The sequence below is a fragment of the Ctenopharyngodon idella genome, chromosome 20 (genome assembly GCF_019924925.1).
Source record: "Ctenopharyngodon idella isolate HZGC_01 chromosome 20, HZGC01, whole genome shotgun sequence".
Classification (NCBI taxonomy): domain Eukaryota; kingdom Metazoa; phylum Chordata; class Actinopteri; order Cypriniformes; family Xenocyprididae; genus Ctenopharyngodon; species Ctenopharyngodon idella.
The window spans coordinates 19399658-19421705 of NC_067239.1; the positions used below are offsets into that span (position 1 = coordinate 19399658).

Genomic DNA, 22048 nt, shown 5'->3' on the forward strand with positions numbered 1-22048 from the left:
CAAAGATTTCAGCTTTGAAACATGAATGACAAAGAACACGAAAACTCATCAAGGAAATAATCTCCATAACAACAGAATTTGCTACAGAACAAAATATGGAGAAAAGTATGAGTGCAAACTGTCTGTCTCTGTTGGACTGAAACTTAAAGTAAAAAAGAATCAATAAATACAATCACTTTGCTAGTATAGGGTCGCATACATTTCTGATGCCTAATACATGTTTCAAATGAGTATATTTTCAATTATGTTCTCTTTTTTTGAAACAACTGCGTGAAAAAAGCTGAAATAAAATCTATGCGTGTTTGGTAATAACAGATCAGAGTACAACTGTCTGTTTTCAGAAATTATTACATTATATTAAATGTAAATGAGGTGAATGAAAATAATAAAGTCCTTAAAGGGTTAAGGATTAAATGAGCTGAAAAAAACTATACTAGATCAGAGGACAGATAGGAAACCTCTATTCTTTTCTCACTTGCACAGTCGCATTCACTCAAGCACTGCATGAATCAGAGGTAGGTTTAAGATTTATCTATCTACCGAAAAACAAACATACTACTTTTAACAATCTTAAAAAACTTTATTTGTTGTTGTTTGTGGATTACTTAAATGTTATTTTACACTTTAACTTTCTTTCTCTTCTATCTCACAGCTTATGAAAAACATAAAATAAATTCATCTAAAAAATAATGGACACTTTCAATCAAACAATCGAATCCAACTCTTCAAAGAATGTAAACACCACCACTGCACTGAATGAAAATGTGGAAAAGGTCATCGGTTTGGCCTTAATTGTCATTCTTTTTATCACCTTGGTGTCTCTTGGTTGCACAATGGAGATCTCAAAGATCAAGAATCATCTCACCAAACCTAAAGGGGTGGCAATTGCAGTTATGGCTCAATATGGTATAATGCCCCTCACAGCCTTCTGCCTAGCAAAGCTGTTTCGTTTAGGTTATATGGAGAGCTTATCTGTGTTGATTTGTGGATGCTGTCCGGGAGGAAACATCTCAAACATCTTTACTCTGGCCCTTCAGGGAGACATGAACCTCAGGTAATTCTTGAGACAATAAATACTTTCCAATAGTAGAATAAGGAAAAAGATGAGCTTCACCTTATTGAGATATCTGCTGCAAAAATGCAAGATCAATGGATTTCCTTTAAATAGTTTACATAGCCAATTGGGCAATAACAGATCAGTGACAATCAGCAAATCAGGTGGGTTTTTTTTTTTAGCCCAGTTGTTTGCATACCCTATAGAATGTTCAAGTAGCCTAGAGTGGTAGGTTAGTTAATTTGTTAAAACTATACAGCTTTTTTTTAATTATTATTTAGAAACCCTAAAAATAAAACAATTGCAGTTAATTTCATTATTTACTGTAGGTAGCACTCATTCCAATTCCAATTTTGAGGAAAGATAAAGCAAAACAGGATGTTTTTGTCACTGATTTGCTGCAGCCATCCTCTAATGCTTTCATACTAACGGAGCTTCAATTTATTGCATAAAACATATTGTTGGAATTATCTCATATATATTATCATATATAATGATGTGATATGGTAATAATAGCCACTTTAATAACATTAATAAAAATCGTTCCCCCGGTTTCACAGACAAGGCTTAAGCTAGACGAAAATGCATGTTTGAGCTGTTTTAAAATATTTCAAAATTATGTCTTAAAGTCCCCCTGTGGTGAAAATCAACTTTTTAATGTTGTTTATGTCTATGTGTTTTTAATCTTCTTTAAGACAAACCATGTGCAAATTCAAAAGTCAACACCATTGCTGAGTATTTTCTCTTTAAAACTGCAGTGATCTAAAGACAGTCTCAAACCCGCGGTTTGAAATCGCTGGTGTTTGTGACGTCACAAACTACCTTGTAACCAATCACATCAACGTGCCGGGGGGCTTTAGCATAACTGACCAACCAGGTTATCCCAGTATATTTTTTCTGTTGATATGATATTGAATAGATTTAGCACTATAGCAGGTGTATTACGATGCTATGATGAACTATATGCCTTTCTCCAATGATGTTCTAAGTTGTTCAAATCCATATTGATTTTTAAGCTGGGGACACACTTAATGACTACTGAGCTCAACACAGAAAGACTGTCTCCTTCGACTGAAGCAGATTTAAATACTTGCACACAGAATATAAACACTGACTGCAAACACCAACTGAATGCAACTGGCTGTAACTGCACGTTTGGGCATGCTCAGTAAGTATCAAATTACATTCATAATCGGCCTTACAGTAGTTAAGTGTGTCCCCGGCTTTATTAGAAGGCAGCTGTCTGACATGACGAACAGGAACATGGTTTGTGTAACATTAGCAACACATTATTAGCAGCTGTTTGATAATGTAGTCAAGCAAAAGGCCAATCATATTAATTGCATTATGTGGCTGACGTAAAAAGCGATACCATTGTGCAGCATTTACCTCAGTAAGTTGACAGAGTGGATCTCTGGGCTCACGAAAGTGAGAGGAGGCAGGGCTAATTAGCATATTCATTGATCTCTGTATAATAAATGAGACAAGGTGTAGAGTTACATTTAAGCTATTTTAAGGCATGAAGACATTTTTTTCACAGGAAAAAAACATTTAAATATGTAATTTTAGTGATCAAATATTAGTTTTAATCAGATCGCCTTATGCAAACACTCTAGAGCAGTCGCTAGCCAATTGCATTCATGCAACACCGGAAAGTAATGTGATTGGCTGTTATCACTATAACGGTCGCGTCGACACAAGCTTCAGACACGCCCTCCATCAAGCGTTAGCGCCGACCAGTGTTGCCAGACGTACGATAATTATCGTATTTGTACGATCATTTTGACCTCTGTACGATGTACGATCAATAATGAAAAAAATCCCATAATGTACAATAATTTCAGAATTTTGTGACACTTCAAATGATCGGCTTATATTCATTGATCTAGCTGTGAAACCTCTACGTCATGATTGTAAAAAGAACATAAACGTTGTTAGGCAGTTCTTCCATCTCATCTCATGTTACGTCTTCTCGGCCAATCATCATGGAGAATGACTCTCTCACGAGCACAAGTTAACGTTCCTGCCGCAGCGCTTTTAGGTCAGTTGATTCCCACTAAGGTAGGCTACGTCTAGTTATTTATCTATTGCGGTAATTTGCAGGTCATGTCAAAAAGTTGTTGGTCTAGATAGAAAGCTGTATTCTGTACGTTTGACTCATCAAGTCACCTTTATTTATATAGCGCTTTTTACAATGCAGATTGTGTCAAAGTATAGCTTTACAGAGATAGAGGGAACATAATTTTGGCTGTACAGCAGCTAAAATAGTGTGATTGTCCAGCTTGAGTAAGTTCAGTATTGATTCATTCAGTTCTAAAAATCACTAGTTATTAATTTAGTTGATTTACCTATACTAAAAACTTAACTACGATAATTTTCTTCCAAATACGATAATTTTGAGCTTCTGGTACGATACTTGGACATTTCCAATCTGGCAACGCTTACGCTGACGCCCCGTGTGAATGCAGCGTAGTGTGAGTACCAAGCAACATCTCCAGGTGCTCCCTTGAGAACCACACCAAAAAAATTATGTGCACCCCTGAAGATAATCGGACTGATTTTGGGCCGATTTTTCCCCTTCCGACAATCCCAAGTAATGTCCCTATTATCTTGATGGTTCTACAGATTATCTTATCAGATTTTCCTGTGGTGTGAGGTGTGTTAAGAGGGACTGAATCTGCTCGGAAGAACGTCGGAGGCGTCCTGATCGCGAATTGTAAATATTCAGCATGTTGGATATTTACGATCAGAAATCCTGATGTGTGGGGGGAACCCCGAGGACAAACGTGTGCAAGGAGATTATCACGTGAAACGAAACAATATCCACTCAGAAAGCGAGCTGACAGTAGACAAAAGCATAACAAACGGATTTGGACAGCAGAGATGGAGGATCAGTTTGTAGATTTGTGGCAACAGCACGAATATTTATACAACGTGTCCTGTAAAACATAACAAATATTCCAAACACTATCAACGCAATTTTTTTCCTGCCTATCGTCCGTCATGTTTATTCTGAAGTCTCAAGAGATTTTGCGAGATTTCCCGTGTTCACAGTTGGGATTCTGGTTGAAAATCTGTATGGTGTGCTGTCTTTGTCATATTACGGCACACCACACACTATAGGAGCAAAACGGTTAGATCTAGGATTTTTTTGTCCTCATGTTTGTGGTCTCTCACATTTTGAAAATCTTATAAGTAAATCTTTTAGTGTGTACCCAGCATAAGTTAGATGAATTGTATTCTAGTTTTTAGTTGTAGAATTTAGAGAAAAAATATATGTTTGCCAATATGGAAGGCAGCTTATGTTGCACAAAGTATTTCCTTATTTCTTAATTGAACTATTTCTCTTTCTCTCTCTCTTTCTCTCTCAGTATTGTGATGACTATGTGCTCCACAGCACTGGGATTGGTTATGATGCCCCTCCTGCTCTTAGTGTACAGCCTGGGTTTCCCAAACCTGGTGCAGTATGTTCCTTTCACTTGGATCACTTTGACCCTAATTTTGATCCTGGTTCCCTGCGGTATTGGGATCCTGATCAACTACCGAGTGCCCCAGTATTCTAAGATCATCATCCAGGTGTGTGTTAATTCATGTATGGATACTTTAACAATTTCTAGATTGTAATAATTTTGAAAAAAATGTATTTACAGTGCACAATATAAATACAGTATTTCTGTATTTACAGTGCACACACTTGCATTGTTCCTACGGCCGAATCACCGCCATGCTGATATTCAGAAAACAGCACCATAATGGGGTCATTCCTATGTTGCCAGGGTCTTATGTTTCCCAGATTAATATATGGCACATAATGAACACATGAAAAAGGGTCCTATGTTCCCAGTTCAATATCAATGTCAAACTGTTAACACACATTAAGTAAACTCCCACGACGACGAGTAACACTGCTTTTATCCAACAGTTGAGTAAACAAGATGATAACACTGCGTGGGGAAATCTTTTGTCCTTGATCATTTAAAAATTCCAGGGCCCTCATTTATCAACGGTGCGTACGGACAGATTTGTGCGTAATGAGTGCGTAAGAACAGTTTCGCGCAAAGTGTGGGATTCACCAACTTGTACTTATACGTAGAAATGTGTGTAAATATGAGCACACCTCTGAGCATGCTTACGCAGAGAATCTAGTGGTAGAATAGCGACACTACACATAAAAAGCATTTAAGAGTGTCACAGTAAGCAATCCACATATGTCCTGTGTTTCCTTTAATTATAAAACACTCAATTTATAATTTGTCTAGTTTTAAACATGATGCGTAATTGGTGTCAAACCCTATAAAAGACAGCTGTGAAAAATGTTTGTCCCAGTGCAATGGCTTATCTTGCGTTATTGGAAGACTTGGCAGTGAGGGGGTTTTCCAAGATTGTGCTGATCTGCTTGGCTAGAGCACAGAGTCCTCTCTGTCATTATTGCGGTGAGAAAAAAATACAATCACGTAATTTTTAAAGGGAAGTGTTGTCACCATATATGGTTAATTGGAGGCGTTTCCGAATGCTAATGACCGTGAATGTGAACGAGCAGGGTAACTGCGCACATGTGGGATTTATCAACAATGATTGCTTACTAATGTGCGTAAGAACTGCGTGCGCACATTTGATAAATGCGGATTTTCTTGTACTCTCTTGTAGAACCTTTTCTACGCACTGTTTATAAATGAGGGCTCAGATCCCGTGGAGTATTATTGAAATGACTGGATATTGCCTGTGAAAATTTGCTGAACAGCAATAAATGGGACAGCACTTTAACTTACAATTTAGATACAATTTCATTTAAGGCCCATTCACACTAAGGATAACTAGAACGATAACATCTCCAGTTACCAACATAACCTTGGTTCCCTGAAATGAAGGAATGAGATGTTGCATCATTCTATGGCACTATGGTGAAACACCTTTCCCCTAGAAATACTAAAGCCTAATTGCACCCCAATGGCCAATGGCATTCAAGCGGCCAAGTTAGGGGTGTGAAGACTACCTGACCAGCGTTTCAGGTGTTCAGTGTGAATGAGTTGGCTAAGAGACGGCAGCGCAGGCACTGCCTTGTTATAACAAACGTCATAGTAGAAGAGGGGACTGTGCTTACCCAGCCACTGTAAGCCAATGCCAAATCACAAGTAGGGATCGTTCAACCGTCTTGTGCTTTGTAGAAACTTGACCACCATGTCATTCCTGGCAGCTGATAAAATGATAAAAAGGCAGCAGCATATACTTTATAGAAGGCGTGCTGTTGCTGTCTAGGCGCTCTTGTAAGGACAGAATGACTGGAATTGAGCAATTCACAATGTTCTCCTCCCTTGAGCTGCACCAGCTCTCAAAATCTCTCCATTTATAAGCGTAAAGGCGCCTTGAAGAAGCTTCAGTAATCGTATTCAGCATGCACTGAGACAGAGTAACTAACGCCGCCAGATGTGCAGATCCACAATTCTGGATTGGGATGCCAGATTAAGCCCTTCGCTTGAGAGAGGAGGTCTTATCTGTTCGGGATGGACCGGGTTGGATATGAATATGATGGTGACAAGCCATTGTAGCATCTCTATACTTGAGCATGGAGGGCATACAGTCGCCGTCCAAGTAGGCCTACTGTTATATAAAAGACAAAGTAACTGATTCTGGGCAATTCTCCAGTGCTGTAGTCCCATGTTTCAGACCAGTTAGTGAACTCTACTAAAGCAACATCAGAAAGTGCCTGTGATGAGGGGCTGTCTGAACATGAGAGCAGACATATTTCAGGAACACAGATACACTATATTGCCAAAAGTATTGGGACACCCATCCAAATCATTGAATTCAGGTGTTGCAATCACTTCCATGGCCACAGGTGTATAAAATTAAGCACCTAGGCATGCAGACTGCTTCTACAAACATTTGTGAAAGAATGGGTCGCTCTTAGGAGCTAGGTGATAGGTTGCCACCTGTGCAATAAGTCCATTCGTGAAATTTCCTCACTATTAAATATTCCACAGTCAACTGTTAGTGGTATCATAACAAAGTGGAAGCAATTGGGAACAACAGCAACTCAGCCACGAAGTGGTAGGTCACGTAAAATCACAGAGCGGGGTCAGCGCATGCTGAGGCGCACAGTGCGCAGAAGTCGCCAACTTTCTGCAGAGTCAATAGCTACAGACCACCAAACTTTGTGTGGCCTTCAGATTAGCTCAAGAACAGTGCGTAGAGAGCTTCATTAAATGGGTTTCCATGGCTTAGCAAATGCACCCAAGCCTTACATCACAAAGTGCAATGCAAGGCATCGGATGTAGTGATGTAAAGCACGCCGCCACTGGACTTCGTTGGAGACGTGTTTTCTGGAGTGACGAATCACTCTTCTCTGTCTGGCAATCCGATGGACAAGTCTAGGTTTGGCAGTTGCCAGGAGAACGGTACTTGCCTGACTGCATTGTGCCAAGTGTAAAGTTTGGTGGAGGGGGGATTATGGTGTGGGGTTGTTTTTCAGGGGTTGGTTTGGCCCCTTAGTTCCAGTGAAAGGAACTCTTAATGCTTCATCATACCAAGACATTTTGGACAATTTCATGCTCCCAACTTTGTGGGAACAGTTTGGTGATGGCTCCTTCCTGTTCCAACATGACTGCGCACCAGTGCGCAAAGCAAGGTCCATAGTGGATAAAAGACATGGATGAGCAAGTTTGGTGTGGAGGAACTTGACTGGCCTGCACAGAGTCCTGGCCTCAACCCGATAGAACACCTTTGGGATGAATTAGAGTGGAAACTGTGAGCCAGGCCTTCTCGCCAACATCACTGCCTGACCTCACAAATGCGCTTCTAGAAGAATGGTCAAAAATTCCCATAAACACACTCCTAAACCTTGTGGAAAGCCTTCCCAGAAGAGTTGAAGCTGTTATAGCTGCAAAGGGTGGGCCAACTCCATATTAAACCCTACAGATTAAGAATGGGATGTCATTAAAGTTCATGTGCATGTAAAGGCAGGCGTCTCAAAACTTTTGGCAATATAGTGTATAATCCAGTCCCTTGGCCAATATGATAGTGAGGAAGAGCTGGAGGAGGAGCTCTGATACTGATGCACTTTGTGTTTGAAAATATACACATATATTACACCATCCAAAGGCGGGGAGTACTAACGCTCATGGATGGATGGGCGGAGTGGGAGGCACTCGGGCACTGAGATTGGTCACTGAGGTTAGAGGCCAGATGCTCATTCCACATGAGGGCTATCCGAATCTGGAGAATCCTGATGTTCATTACATCACAATAAGAGCAGTTAGAACCCTTATTGGTGTCTGATTACGAGTATTTTAAAATGTAATTATTTATAATGTAATTTGCATTTATAGGCTGTCTAAAAGCTGAAAAAGGCTGCGGACCAAGTTAAGCTCCACCCATTACATCCAGAGACGGGGTGCTGGACATCATTTGGCTCTTCAGTGAGCATTACTTGCTCTAACCCTAACCTTAACCCTAAACCTAATTAGGTTAAGCTCCACCCATTTGACCCATTTGACTCTGCAGTGAGCATCACTTGCTCTAACCCTAACCTTAACCCTAAACCTAATTAGGTTATGCTCCACCCATTTGACCCATTTAGCTCTGCAGTGAGCATCGCTTGAAAAAATCCCCAACACAAACAGACCGGAACATGAAAACACAGACATACGCAGGATTACAGTTATAATGAGATTTCAGTCTAAGGCTACCAAGTGTTTATGCCCTCACAGAACTATTGTCTGAACTTGTCATCTTGTAATTATGGTAATTCTGACATGTTGTGAAAACACTATATCACTATCAACACTTTAGAACACTGCTCGACCACGCAAAATGCTGTATTGTAAAGGATAATCCTCTTGCTAAGTGTCATCAGCATAATAGACAAATTATATAAATTATAAGCATGTTCTGCAACTATTTTCCTGTTTTATTCCCTGTTGGCTTGTAGGTTGGGTTGATGATCTTGCTGATCTCCTTTGTTGTCATTGGTGTTCTTGCTGGTATAACTGGTGGAAGAAAAATCTTCACAGTGCTATCTCCTCAGCTTATAGCCACAGCTGCATTGATGCCATTGACTGGATACATATGTGGATATTTCCTGTCCACTCTGTTCAGGATGAATGCACCGTATGTATGTCCATCGGGATATGAAATTGTATTGTATCTGGCCAAGGTGTAAATCCATTTTCAAGATAGTCAACCAATTGATTTATTGTTCAGTCACAGTGCATTTTTCATTAGTGTGATGTTTATTTGTGTCCTTGGGTCCTCAGTTGCAGACGGACTGTTTCTGTGGAGGTAGGTTGTCAGAACATCCAACTGTGTTCCACAATCCTGAAGGTGGCCTTTCCCGATAAGTACATGGGTCAGCTGTATTTCTTTCCTCTTATCTACGTTGTGTTCCAGATAGTAGAGGGTCTTATCTTCATAGTCCTGTTCAGATGCCTTCAGAAGCTGAGACCATCCCAAGGTACATGAACTCCAGTAAACTTATGAAATTGCATTTCTAAAGCCCAAAGTATACTTCACTTTTTACGCATACGCGAAGGTCAGCGTTTACAGTGCGCAACGCGAATTTCGTCATCAGAAGAGTATGCGCACCACCGCATTATTTTAACTGCACGTACTTTATACACGCAGGTCGCACATGCGCATTTAATTTTTTTTGCAGTAATTCGTTTTTCCACAAGGTGGCAACCGTGCCCTGGTGGTGTTGATTTACAAGGTAGTCGAAGAAAACCTGCATAAACAGAATAGACCGGAAAGCATGCAAGCTACAACGACAATGGCTGAATCCCAAATGGCACACTTCTATGCACTTTTGGTCTTGTGGACTTACAATGGCTGCGTGTCCATTAAGTCCACAAGACCGTAGAGTGTCCCATTCATCATTTTAGGTTTCAGAAGGGTGCTCGCGAGCGCCCACTTTGTGGCTGCTATGCGCACTTCAGCTGAGCCCGCAAGTTTGCGAGCTACATAGAGGACTTTACCTGGCAGTCAAAGCGGCATTACGTCACGAAAGTGCGGACTCAGAGGAAGTCTGTGAGGGTTTAGGGTGTCATTTGGGATTCAGCCATTGGCGGACGCACACACGGCAGCCATTGTAAGTTCACAAGACCGAAAGTGCATAGAAGTGTGCCATTTGGGATTCAGCCAATGGAGGCCTATAGATCTTATTTCCAGCAGAGAAATGTGCACGCAGCCATCTTTAGAATTTTGTCTTTGAGCTATTGTTTTTGCGGTAGCCCTGTATATTTCTATGGCATCTCTGTCAAAGAATAATTAGCTGGTGAAGTGGATTTACTTATTGTAGAGTTAACAAAAGTTATCATGAGCATTGTAATGTTTAAAGCAGATGTCTTAACAAATGTCAGTAGACCGGGAAGATTTTAAAACGAACAGTTCATTCGTAAATACATAAGATCGCTGTGGAAATACAAACCTGAAGTCAAAAGACCAACGAGTGCAGTGCTGGAAAGGGGAGGGGCTACATAAGGTGTTATAGACGACAGATTGTGCGAAGAGGTTAGAAAGTACCTTCATTTGTACAACTCTAGCATGAAAGAATACAAATATATTTACATGGGTTATAACTCGTGGCGAGAGATTGCTCAAAACTGCGCATGCGTCAAACACCTTGGTACGCGTACAAGTCAAGAAGTATACTTTGCAAGGATGTGCATTCGAACACGTACGCTAGTGTAAAAAAAAATTGATGTAGCACTTATTTTAAAATTATCATAAGTATTATAAATTCTAAAAAGAACTGTTTTCTCTTCTCTTACACAGGAACACAAGTGTACGCAGCAGTGGTGTACCCCCTGACAGTGACATCTTAGGGGACTCTATAGTGCTTATTAAGCTGAAAAAGCAATTTTATGACTAAATATCACTATACGCTGAATGGTCTTATTCCACTTTTTAGTTAATAGAAGAGTAAATAGATGAAACAGTAAGTGTAGAACTGAATGGTCAGTTTTAAAATGATTTTTGTTTACACTGAAATACTGCCAATAGCAATAAATTTGACTGTAGAACCTAATTGTTCTTTTGTACTGTCATCTAGTCTTGACTGAAACACTTTGTTTTAGGGTTAATAATTGTTTTAGGCTTAGTTCACCCAAAAATGAAAATTCTGTCATTAATTACTCACCCTCATGTTGTTCCACACCCGTAAGACCGTAAGTCCGATGGCTCAGTGAGGCCTGCATCGCCAGCATTAACACTTCCTTTTTCAGTGCCCAGAAAGCTACTAAAGACATATTTAAAACAGTTCGTATGACTACAGTGGTTCAACCTTAATGTTATGAAGCGACGAGAATACTTTTTGTGCACCAAAAAAACAAAAAAAAAAAACAAAATAACGACTTTATTCAACAATATCTAGTGATAGGCGATTTCAAAACACTGCTTCATGAAGCTTTACTAATCATTTGTTTTGAATCAGTGGTTCGGAGCGTGTATCATACTGCCAAAGTCACGCCCCCCAGTGGTGAACCATTGAAATTTCAAATTTCGAAAGACTAATGACATAACGAAGCCTCCTTTACTGAAATCTAGGGGGTGTCCCCGACTACGGATTTACATAGTCGAATCAGATTCGAATCAGATTGCCTAGAAAAACAGCAGTCCACTAGATAGTACGCACGAACTCTTTCCGCGCTCAAGGCCAAAGGAGTATAGGCTACTTTGACAGGCGCGCTCAACTGTGCACGAGATGGAGCGGGACGCGGAAAATGAAGTAAGGCCTACCGCGCCTTAAGACAACTTTTATTTTCTTTCACAAACAGAGAAACAACTTTCTAATAAAGCGACCAAACTGCCTGTCAAGTGATAGACGAAACTGATGATTTTTATCCTTTTTTTTTTTAAATGAAAGGCAATGTGGATAAACATTCACAGCCACGATGTACAGAACACCACACAAAGATAGGCTATAGAAGAAAATGAATAAAAACATTTTGGATCAATAAACCTTAAAAATATATATAAATAACTGCAGAAAGGCCACACTGCAGATAGATATGCATTTCACATGTCGGCAAATCGGCTAAATTGCCTGTGCGAGCAAGCTTTAACTCTACAGCGCAACATCGATGCTGAATTAGAACAGAAAATACCGTTCTAATAAATAAAAATGATTTAAAAAAAAATGAAATCGTCGTAATCAAGTCAAAAGTGCAAAATGCCTAAAGTGTAGGGGGACATATATTCAAAACTCAAGCCACAAATAGTTAAATTAGATAACACAGAGTGATCAATAAATAAATTAAAATTAAAGAAATTGTTAAAATAACGAAAGTATAGGCAGAATTGTCAACTTTGTCTTTTTAACTGCAGAGACAATAAACGCTAAACTGGAGTGGCAGTCTTTTTAGCTAAACATTCACAGCATCCAAAAATCAAATTAGAATCGGCTGAAATGTTTTGAAATCACTTGTACCCTACCTAATTGAGAGAAAAAAAATCCAGTCTTTCACGCGATCTGCCTGTGTCCGTTTGAGTCTTTTCAAATAGCGCGCTAGTCAGCTCGTTAACGTTGGCCGGCAGAAGTGCGCCGCAGTGTTTGTGGTTGTTAAATGGTAGGACATGAACTGCTGGCACAACTTGCATCTTACGTTTTTTGGATCATCTTTTACCATTTCAAAGTGCATCCAATTCTACTCTTTAGATTTTCTTATCCCAGACATTGTTAAAGATTTAATCCCTGCCGCCAAGATGCTCCTCTGTCGGTCACGGATCATGGAAAGTGAAACTTAAATCTGTCACAGGGGTGGTTAGATTTATTCACGCACATTAAAAATATTTATGAAAAACTTCTTTCTTTTCACATTTTTATTTACAGCATTATCATAATAGGTTGTATATTAACCTATTGGGAGAGAACCGGTATATGTAAAATCAGATATTGAGCACCCCCATATCTCGTCTCATAACACCTCTGCGAAGATTCAACTGTGAGAGTGAGATTGGTAGTATCGAATCGTCGACTATTCAGGTCACCCCTACTGAAATCACGTGACTTTGGCAGTTTGATACACGCTTCGAATCCTGTCTCTGAGCACTACAGGCAGTTCCTTTGACCTCATGGCTTAGTTTTTTGCTCTGATATGCATTTTCAGCTGTTAGACCTTTTATTGAGAGGTGTGTGCTTTTCCAAGTCATACCCAATCAATTGAATTTACACAGGTTAAGTCCACACGAAGTGTAGTAACATCTACAAGCAAAATCGGAATGCTCCTGAGCTAAATTTCGTGTCTCAGAAAAGGGTATGAATACTTATGCAATGTAATTAATGTTTTTTATTTTAAATAAATTTGCAAAGTTGTCACAAATCTGTTTTTTGCTTTCTTATTATGGTGAATTGAGTATGGAGTTTAGATTAATGTGGGGAAAAAAATTAATTTAGAGTAATTTAACATAAGGCAGTAACATAACAAAAGAGGTTTGAATACTTTTGCAAGCCACCTTATTTGTAATCAGTCAGTCAATCTATCAGTCGTTACATTCATCCTAAAAAAAAAATATATGAAGTATTAGGCTGTAAAACTATTTTTCTTTTCTTACACAAAACAAAAGTGTACACAGCAGTGGCAAGAACATCTTAAGAAACTAATAGATCCCAACAGTGACATTTGAGGGGACTGTATAGTGTTTAAATTGAAAAAAGAAAAGGAAGAAAAAAAGGAATTTGAGGCCAAAGTACAGTGGGTGCTGGGGACACAGAGAAGAATGAATGATATACTGAGGTGCAGAAAGTGCACTTTCTTTCTTCCTCCTTGATAAACAACAGCATCAGCCTGAAATGTTTCAACACAGTGTACAATTGTATGTGGTTGCACAACAGCACAAAAGTTACTGCTTTTTCAGCTGCCTTGAAACAAGTGCCTTTTTTTTTTTGAATTTCACCATATCTTATCACCAATCTTTTAATAAAATTATTCAATACATATCGAATCCATAAAACAAGTTATACAGAGAACAAATGACATATCATGAAGTAGTCTAATGCTTAATTTTTCAAAATAAATTATAACTTTTTTGTAATAAGTTACAATACCTACAGTAAATTGTGTAGTGTAGTTATTTTTTTATTTTATATATAAACATTATTGTCTAATGTGTAATGTTTTTGAGGTTTCAGATGAACAACTGACTCCATTACTAACACAGCTTTCAGGGAATTTATTTATTCATTTTGACAGTGCTACACAAACCTTATAAATGTTCAAAAATTTTTAATTAATATTTTTTAATTAATATTTATATCATGGTACAGCTTCCAATGAATGAAAAACATCAAAACATATCCAGACAAAACCTTACATTGATTCAACATGATATGATGTTCACATACTATAAAACAAAACAAAAAATATGAGTTTTATAATACATCAGAAATATGGCATATTAAAATCTCATCCTCTTTTGTTAAGAAAGAATAAGAGAATATGCATTGCAAAAAAAGCTGAATTTAATCGTACAAAAAAAAAATGTGTATACACAATAAGAAATCAAATGCATACATATGAATAGGCTGGTATATAATACAGAGATTCAAAAATGTGAAACAAGATCTCTTTATTCATGCGGCGTGAAGGGAACTCTTTCATTATAATTCAAGCATCTACATTACAAACAATTTGCATTATTCATAAAACCCTAATTACAAATTTTCAGAACACAAAGGGTCAAACTTACTGAAAACAATCATATTTACTGGCTTGTCCATAAATATGTTTATAGAATTAAAGAATCTCAAAAGAAATCAAACCTCACTCTTTATGTAGTAGGAAAAAAAAAAATATTACAACCACAACAAAACCCATTTCAGACATGAACTTAAAAAAAACAACACCAACATCAAAAATAGCTGTCTAGTCCTGATTTAAATTGATTCTCCTGTCAAATACCTTTAAATTAGCAACAGAGCCTGTGCTGTGAAACTCCTGGCATGGAGAGAGGACGTCCCTCCACTTTCGGGACCTAAATTGACCAAATGCGGGACAATATTGCTGCGATAAACATCATCAGCCTATTGCAGTGCCTGATCACAGACGCTTCCCTCAACACCCAGTGCAGCAGCGTCTAATGACGGCTGTCTGCAGACGGGGAACGAGACGGCGGGGGGCGCTGCGCTGGGGTCGGCGGGGATGCTGATTCAGCACGTGCTGCTTCTTTGGGCCGCACAGGAGAAGTACTGGCTGAACGGGACCGACTTCTTGAGTGGTTATGTGATTTGGGGCTGTGGGAACGGGAGCGGCTACGAGAACGGGATGCGGAACGCCCTCGTGAACGAGAACGAGATGAGCTATTCGAACGAGACCGAGTTCTGGATCTACAAGACAAGAGAAAGCAAGAGAAAATCAATTAATAAATGTATCTACACACTACCGTTCAAGAGTTTGGGGTTGATATGATTTTTATATTGTTGTTATCTCTCATGCTCACCAAGGCTGCATTTATTTGATCAAAAATACCATAAAACTGTAATATTGTGAAATATTATTACCATATAAAAGAAGTTTTCTATTTTTAATATATTTTAAAATGTAATTTTTTTTCTGAGGTGTCAAAAGTACCAAGTTGGTACTGAAATTTTAAAAATGTGACGCTTTGAGCACTGTTGAGTGGATTCGTAAACGCCTCTGATTGGCCATTGTGTTGACGTGCTCATCAGATATGTCTGTGATTGGCTACAATGATCAACGCTTCAAAAACGTTGTAAATAGTCATCAATGATGCTCTTCACCGTGTACTTATTCAGATACACATGGGAGCATTTGAAAGCAGGCGTGGACCAGTCCGCTGATAGACGCCTGCTTTCAAACGTTCCGGTTTTCAAAATGCTTTCAAATTCAAACACGCCCGTGCATTGATCATTGTAGCCAATCACAGACATATCCAATGAGCGCGTCAACACAATGGCCAATCAGAGGTGTTTACCGCTCAAAGCATCACATTTTAAAAATTTAAGTATCGATTGGTGCCGAAGTCGGTACCTTTGACAACTCTAGTTCTGAGATTGCAAAGCTGAATTTTCAGCATCATTACTTCAGTCTTCAGAATTCATTCTAATATGCTGATTTGCTGCTCAAGGAACATTTATTATAATCAATGTTTTTGTGGATTCTTTAATGAACAGAAATTTCACAAGAACAGCATTTATTTGAAATAGAAATCTTCTGGAACATAAATATTTACTGTCAATTCTGATCAATTCTATGCATCCTTGGTAAAAAAAACAACAACTTACTGACCCCAAACATTTGAATAATATTGTATAAATATTAGTAATAATAACATAAAATAATAGTAATCATGATAATTTTATATTTATTTAGATTTATTCCTTTTTATATATTCATTTATATATTGTATACAGTATTATATATTACATGTATTTTCATTAGTAATATATTTTAAAATAATAAACTTTAAACATTAACAGACAGCTAAAAACAAGAACAACTCACTTTTTCCTGGATGCCTCAACAAGTTTGATTTTCCTTCCATTGATCTCTTTCCCAGACAACTTCTCCAGGGCATTTTTTAGATCACTATGACTGGCAAACTCAACCACACTGTAGAAAGATACAATTATTAGATAAAACAGCCAAAAAGTATCAATTTAGACTCAATCCATGATTTGTCTTCATTGCGATATTCAATCATTTAACATATATTTACAGTTACTATAATTGATCGAATTCAATGCAAAAAAAACTTTACTGGAAGTGTAACAGGAAAGAAAATACCCAGCTCACCCCTCATTAAGCTTTGGTCGATGGGCATCTGCAAAAGTAACCTCTCCAGCTTGTCTCATGAAATCCTTTAAATCCTACACACAGTACAGCAGCATTTTGAGTTAGCTAGGTAACTTAGGTAAGCACATTTACACCTTTTATGAAGCATCAAGGTGAATTAACTATCAAAGTTGGGGTCCGAGAACCTCTCAGATCTTGCTCAAGCCTGGACCATGTTCAATATGCTATATATAAACATCAAAATGAAATTGAAGGTAAGAAAATCGCAGCACACAGATAGATTTGTAACCAACAAAAAGTGTAGGGTAACGTTCTGAATTAGTAAACAGAAAAGAATCGCAAAAAGCCAAGTGGACACTTAGAATCACAACATGGTGTGCAGCGAAGAGGTGAATCCAATTCACGGTCTTTCTAAGCTCTATTCAAAGGTTGTGATGGCAACCCTGGCTTCTCAAATGTGCAAACACAAAGACTTCTGTGTTTTATCGCCAAAATTAATGAGCACTGGAACAAAAAGTGTTGCCAGTGTTATCAAGGGAACAATGTTGACCTGGGAAATTTTGGCTTGCAATGCTGTGACATTCCCGGACCCCTGTAACTACAAGACTCAGACTAGCAGAGGAACTATGTGGAGCGGCTCGTAAAAAAAGGGCCCCACATGTAGTAAAATGTACATTTACATGGCAAATGCATTCTTACCAACACACAAGTGCATACAGTGTGGTAGAGCACAAGGCCTCCCTCCATCGATCGTACCCTATTTGTGCCGTCCCCTCAAGGGCACCGAGCGTAAACAGCGAGGAAGAGATTATAGACTAATACCTGGGAACGTACCCATCGGGCTGTTTTATCCTCGGCCACGTGTGTGGGACCACCAGAGAGCAGGGTGGGTGAGTATACCGATTGAAGCCTCTCAAATTACCGAACCCCTCGATTGACTGCGTAAGCCAGAGATTCGCTCTCTTTTTCTCTTTTTTTCGCTCTCTTTCTGCCCCTCTCTCTCTCTCGATCTCTCGATTTCACTCTCTGTCTCTCTCTCTCTTTCAGCTCGGCACCGTCACAAACTGCGCTTTGTAGCGGCAGCCGCTGCGTCTAGATCGAGAGGGCATCACTCACAGAGAGCTCTCGTGCGATCGGCGGAGGTCAACTAGGCGTGGGACACAATGGGAGTGGCTTAACCAGAGAGAGGGACCCTGTAGGGGTTAACTCCACCATTAGCGAGCTCTTCCATACGACACAACAGTCAGGCTGGTAAATAGAGGGGTGAACAATTGGTTAAAACAGAGGCAAAGACTCTTAACCTTACTGTTTCCTCAGTATTATATGACCTTGAATTTGAAAGTAATCTCAGAATGACAACTTCTGCCATTGACTTACATTTAATTGGGTAATAAATCAATTTAACTCTAAATATTCTAATTGTCTATGAAGGAATCCTTTTTTTGTGTGTGTTATTTGCAGTGTTTGGGAATACAACTGGCTCCCCAAAACATGACAGGAAATTGATGAACACTCACCTGCCAGCTGACTCTTGACGACAAATTCTCCACAATGAGACGATTCTCTGTGCGCATCGGTGGAGGGTTCCTGACAGGTGAAACAGTTATCGACTTGATTTCTATAAAATATAGTATGTTTACACAACCTTACCTGTGCAAACATGACTTTATGGTCACTTTTGATCAATTTAATGCATCTTTGCTGAATTAAAGTATTAAAAGGATAGTTCATCCTTTAAAAAATTAAAATTATCCCATGATTTACTCACCCTCAAGCTATCCTAGGTGTATATGACTATCTTCTTTCAGATGAACACAATCGGAGATATATTTAAAAATATCCTTAGTCCTCCAAGGTTTATAATGTTTGTGAATGGGGGGGCCGTGTTTTGAAGCCAAAAATAATGCATCCATCCATAAAAAAAAATAAAAATAAAGTAATCCATACGACTCCAGACCTTCTGAAGCGAAGCGATGCATTTTTGTAAGAAAAATATCCATATTTACAACTTCATTAATTCAAATTACTATCAAGTCGACTTGCGCCAAATGAATAATCCTCTGACGCGATGCATGACGCAGAATGTAGGAGTATTGTAAGCTTAGACCTCTTGCGGTTCAAACAAATATAAACTTATATCGAAATCCTCCGACATTTCTCTTTTAAAATTATTGTTTTAGACTTATAATCCGTGACCGGTGACTTGTTTTGCTCTATTCTCTGCGCCTCCACGTTCGTCATTACGTTGTGCGTTAGGTCAAAGGATACTCTTCCGCCGCAAATTGTCTTGCGCATTCTGCGTACGGTAGTGCGCCGGAAGCTAATTATTTCAATTTTTAAAGTTTTAAATATGAATATTTTGGTCACACTTTACAATAAGGTTCATTAGTTACAACATTAATTAATGTATTAACTAACATGAACTAACCATGAGCAATACATTTGTTACTGTATTTACTTATCTTCGTTAACGTTAGTAAATGAAAAATAGTTGTTCATTGTTTGTTCATGTTAGTTCACAGTGCATTAACTAATGTTAAAAAGATTTTAATAATGCATTAGTAAATGTTGAAATTAACATTAACAAACATACTAATAATAAATACTGTATAAGTGCAGTTCGTTATTAGTTCATGTTAACTAATGTAGTTAAATAATGTTAGTTAATGAACCTTATTGTAAAGTATTACCGATATTTTTCTTACAAAAACGCATCGCTTCGCTTGTCGTATGGATTACTTTTTTTATGGATGGATGCATTATTTTTGGCTTCAAAACACGGCCCCCCCCTTTCACAACCATTATAAACCTTTGAGGACTTAGGATATTTTTAAATATATCTCCGATTGTGTTCGTCTGAAAGAAGATAGTCGAATACACCTAGTATGGTTTGATTGAGGGTGAGTAAATCATGGGATAATTTTCATTTTTTGGGTGAACTATCCCTTTAATTTCTTTAAATAATAAAAGAAGTACTACTTAACCCAGATATAACAATATAATGTTAATGTGCAATAATAAAAAAAGGGGATGAGCAAAGTGTATTTAACAAAAAAATGATCCCTACCTCCGGCTGTCCTGGGAGCCACGACTATACCGAGCAGGGAAACGTCCTCCACCACCCCCACTACCTCCACCAGCACCACCACGACCTCGGCCCCCACGCAGGCGGACACGGGCATGTTCAATGGTCACTCTGCAGAAAAAAAAATGTTTCCTCATAGATGTGTCTGCCTTAGCTAAATCTCATTTCACTTCAAAGCTTCTTCTCTTCTTCTACTTAAACATCTTAGATTTTCCTTACCATTGTCGCCTTTTGGCTGTTTCGAAACATTATGTATTGTCAAAAGCACTATACAAATAGGCACTGATGTAAATTATACCTCTCATTGCAGAGCTCTTTCCCATCAAGATCATAAACAGCATCTTCTGCATCTCTTGGATCATCAAATTCCTGCAAAAAAAATAAGCAGTTAAGATTTACATAGGATTAATGATGCGTCTCCTTTCTTAAGCATTAGTTTATTTTCGTAATTAGTTATCCAATTAATATTACTTCAATATTAAAACAAATCCTTGTTGTTTTACATTTGTTAATTGTTCAATTTATTGTTGCAATTTCATATGTCAATATTATATGCACTACTGTTCAAATGGTTGGGGTCAGTAAGACATGTTTTTAAAAAAATGAATACTTTATTCTGCAAGGAAGTGTTAAATTGATTAAAAGTGACAGTAAAGACGTCACAGATTTCTGAAGGATCATGTGACACTGAAGACTGGAGTAATGGCTGCTGAAAATTCAGTTGTTTTGCAATCACAGGAATAAATTACCGTTTAAAATATATTAAAATAGATATTTTAAATATTTCACAATATTACTGTTTTTACTGTTACAGCCTTTGAGTTCCCCCTAACTTTTGAATGGTGATGAATTTGAAAATAAATAGTATTAAAATAACTTACTTATAACCTGAAATTATTTATATTATATATATATATATATATATATATATATATATTATATATACACACACACACACACACACATGAACACTTCATTAGGTGGCTGTCTAAAAACAAGGAGAGCTTTCTATCACCACAAGTGTCCCTGTAGACAGCTCACTAGGTTTTGAAACACAGCCCATGTGCTATTAATATTATTGAGGTTAAGCACTGACATACATACAGCACGTGAGCTTATCACTATAAATCACTATTAATTACAATGCAACACAAACAGCATGTTGTTGCAATATCTGTAATTTTATTAAATTGTTTACGAAAGGCAAAACGTACCACAAATCCGAAGCCTCTTTTCAGGTCAATGTCTCTGATTCTCCCATAACCCTTGAAGAACCGCTCGACGTCCTTCTCCCGAGCAGACGGGTTTAATCGACCGATGAAAATACGACAACCGCTCATCTTCTTTAAAACAAATGCAAACAATGTAAAAAAAACCAAAACAAAAACAAAAAAAAAACCAACCGTAATATGATGCTGTTATTTTGCAAGCGTCAAACACCTACGAAGGCTTAGAGGGCCTTTAAGAAGAACCACAACCCACATCCAAATAAAGCTCATTAACTGGTGAATCGCTCCACAAAACAGTCGGTTAAACAACACATCCCTTAAAAACTGAATTCATGCAAGTATGAAGATGAAAAGATTTACTCTCAGGTACAAACCTTTTTCTGATGTTTCTCCTCTGAATGAGTCGTGACTGTGCGAACAATCCTTTCACACAAAATGGAGTCAGTGAAGAGCTGCGAGATGCGAGCGACGCTTAGCGCTGATCTGAGATCAGTTCAGAACAGAACACTGTACTGTTCTACCGACAGACACAGTATACTCAATAATTTAAAGCATTATGTAGCTATATATGTGGAAATAATTAAATTAGTTAAAAATGTGTCAAATTTAATGCTGTACATGGTAGTAGTCCTATGATTTTGTTTAGAGACGAAACATATTCTGTAGTGTCAATGTTAATGCCAATAATTATTCTTTTTTACTTTAATAATCGGATCTGCCATATTTTTTCTGACCATAAAATACTTTTTATAATTGAAATGGCGTGTATACACTGCAGCGAATTATACTTTGATCGTCGGCTGTCTTCAATAAACCAGTTGAACCGGTTCACACAACAAGTGGTCTGACTGAATCGCTGAATTTCGACTCATTGTCTACATGTATTTTTGTCAATTTCGACTCATTGAACGGAGAACCGCGTCTTTTGGAACCG

At 38.2% G+C, this 22048-nt stretch overlaps 2 protein-coding genes across 8 annotated transcripts; one reads left to right on the forward strand and one right to left on the reverse strand.

The window, feature by feature from the left end:
* The first annotated feature begins 457 nt into the window (after nucleotides 1-457).
* On the forward strand, nucleotides 458-14856 carry slc10a1 (solute carrier family 10 member 1). Of its 2 annotated transcripts, XM_051876528.1 has the most exons (7): nucleotides 458-515; nucleotides 653-1054; nucleotides 4426-4630; nucleotides 8982-9164; nucleotides 9307-9331; nucleotides 9440-9503; nucleotides 10823-14856. In XM_051876528.1, exons 2-7 carry the CDS (start codon nucleotides 690-692, stop codon nucleotides 10917-10919), a joined length of 939 nt encoding a protein of 312 aa, XP_051732488.1. In that variant the 5' UTR covers nucleotides 458-515; nucleotides 653-689; the 3' UTR covers nucleotides 10920-14856. The 2 variants fall into 2 exon arrangements, with proteins under 2 accessions (XP_051732488.1, XP_051732487.1); XM_051876527.1 differs by having other exon boundaries at nucleotides 8982-9160; nucleotides 9307-9503.
* On the reverse strand, nucleotides 14204-21741 carry srsf5b (serine and arginine rich splicing factor 5b). 6 transcript variants are annotated; one of them, XM_051876529.1, is made up of 8 exons: nucleotides 21489-21740; nucleotides 21100-21228; nucleotides 20184-20254; nucleotides 19868-19996; nucleotides 18318-18387; nucleotides 16801-16874; nucleotides 16510-16617; nucleotides 14204-15371 (listed from the first exon to the last, which is right to left on the reverse strand). In XM_051876529.1, exons 2-8 carry the CDS (start codon nucleotides 21223-21225, stop codon nucleotides 15122-15124), a joined length of 828 nt encoding a protein of 275 aa, XP_051732489.1. In that variant the 5' UTR covers nucleotides 21226-21228; nucleotides 21489-21740; the 3' UTR covers nucleotides 14204-15121. The 6 variants fall into 6 exon arrangements, 2 of the variants coding, with proteins under 2 accessions (XP_051732489.1, XP_051732490.1); XM_051876530.1 differs by having other exon boundaries at nucleotides 21100-21225; nucleotides 21489-21637; XR_007926982.1 differs by lacking the exon at nucleotides 14204-15371 and adding an exon at nucleotides 17635-18048 and having other exon boundaries at nucleotides 16504-16617; nucleotides 21489-21741.
* Between the last annotated feature and the right edge of the window lie 307 nt (nucleotides 21742-22048).

Excerpts from the sequence above, each read along its gene's own strand:
- srsf5b (XM_051876529.1), bottom strand. The coding sequence starts at position 21,225 with ATGAGCGGTTGTCGTATTTTCATCGGTCGATTAAACCCGTCTGCTCGG. Across the intron at positions 20,255-21,099 it reads AAAGAGGCTTCGGATTTGTG|GAATTTGATGATCCAAGAGA; the intron begins GTACGTTTTGCC and ends TTTTTTTTGCAG. Across the intron at positions 15,372-16,509 it reads GTTGAGGCATCCAGGAAAAA|ATCCAGAACTCGGTCTCGTT; the intron begins GTGAGTTGTTCT and ends CTTGTCTTGTAG.
- slc10a1 (XM_051876527.1), top strand. The coding sequence starts at position 690 with ATGGACACTTTCAATCAAACAATCGAATCCAACTCTTCAAAGAATGTA. Across the intron at positions 1,055-4,425 it reads CAGGGAGACATGAACCTCAG|TATTGTGATGACTATGTGCT; the intron begins GTAATTCTTGAG and ends TTTCTCTCTCAG. Across the intron at positions 9,504-10,822 it reads GAAGCTGAGACCATCCCAAG|GAACACAAGTGTACGCAGCA; the intron begins GTACATGAACTC and ends TCTCTTACACAG.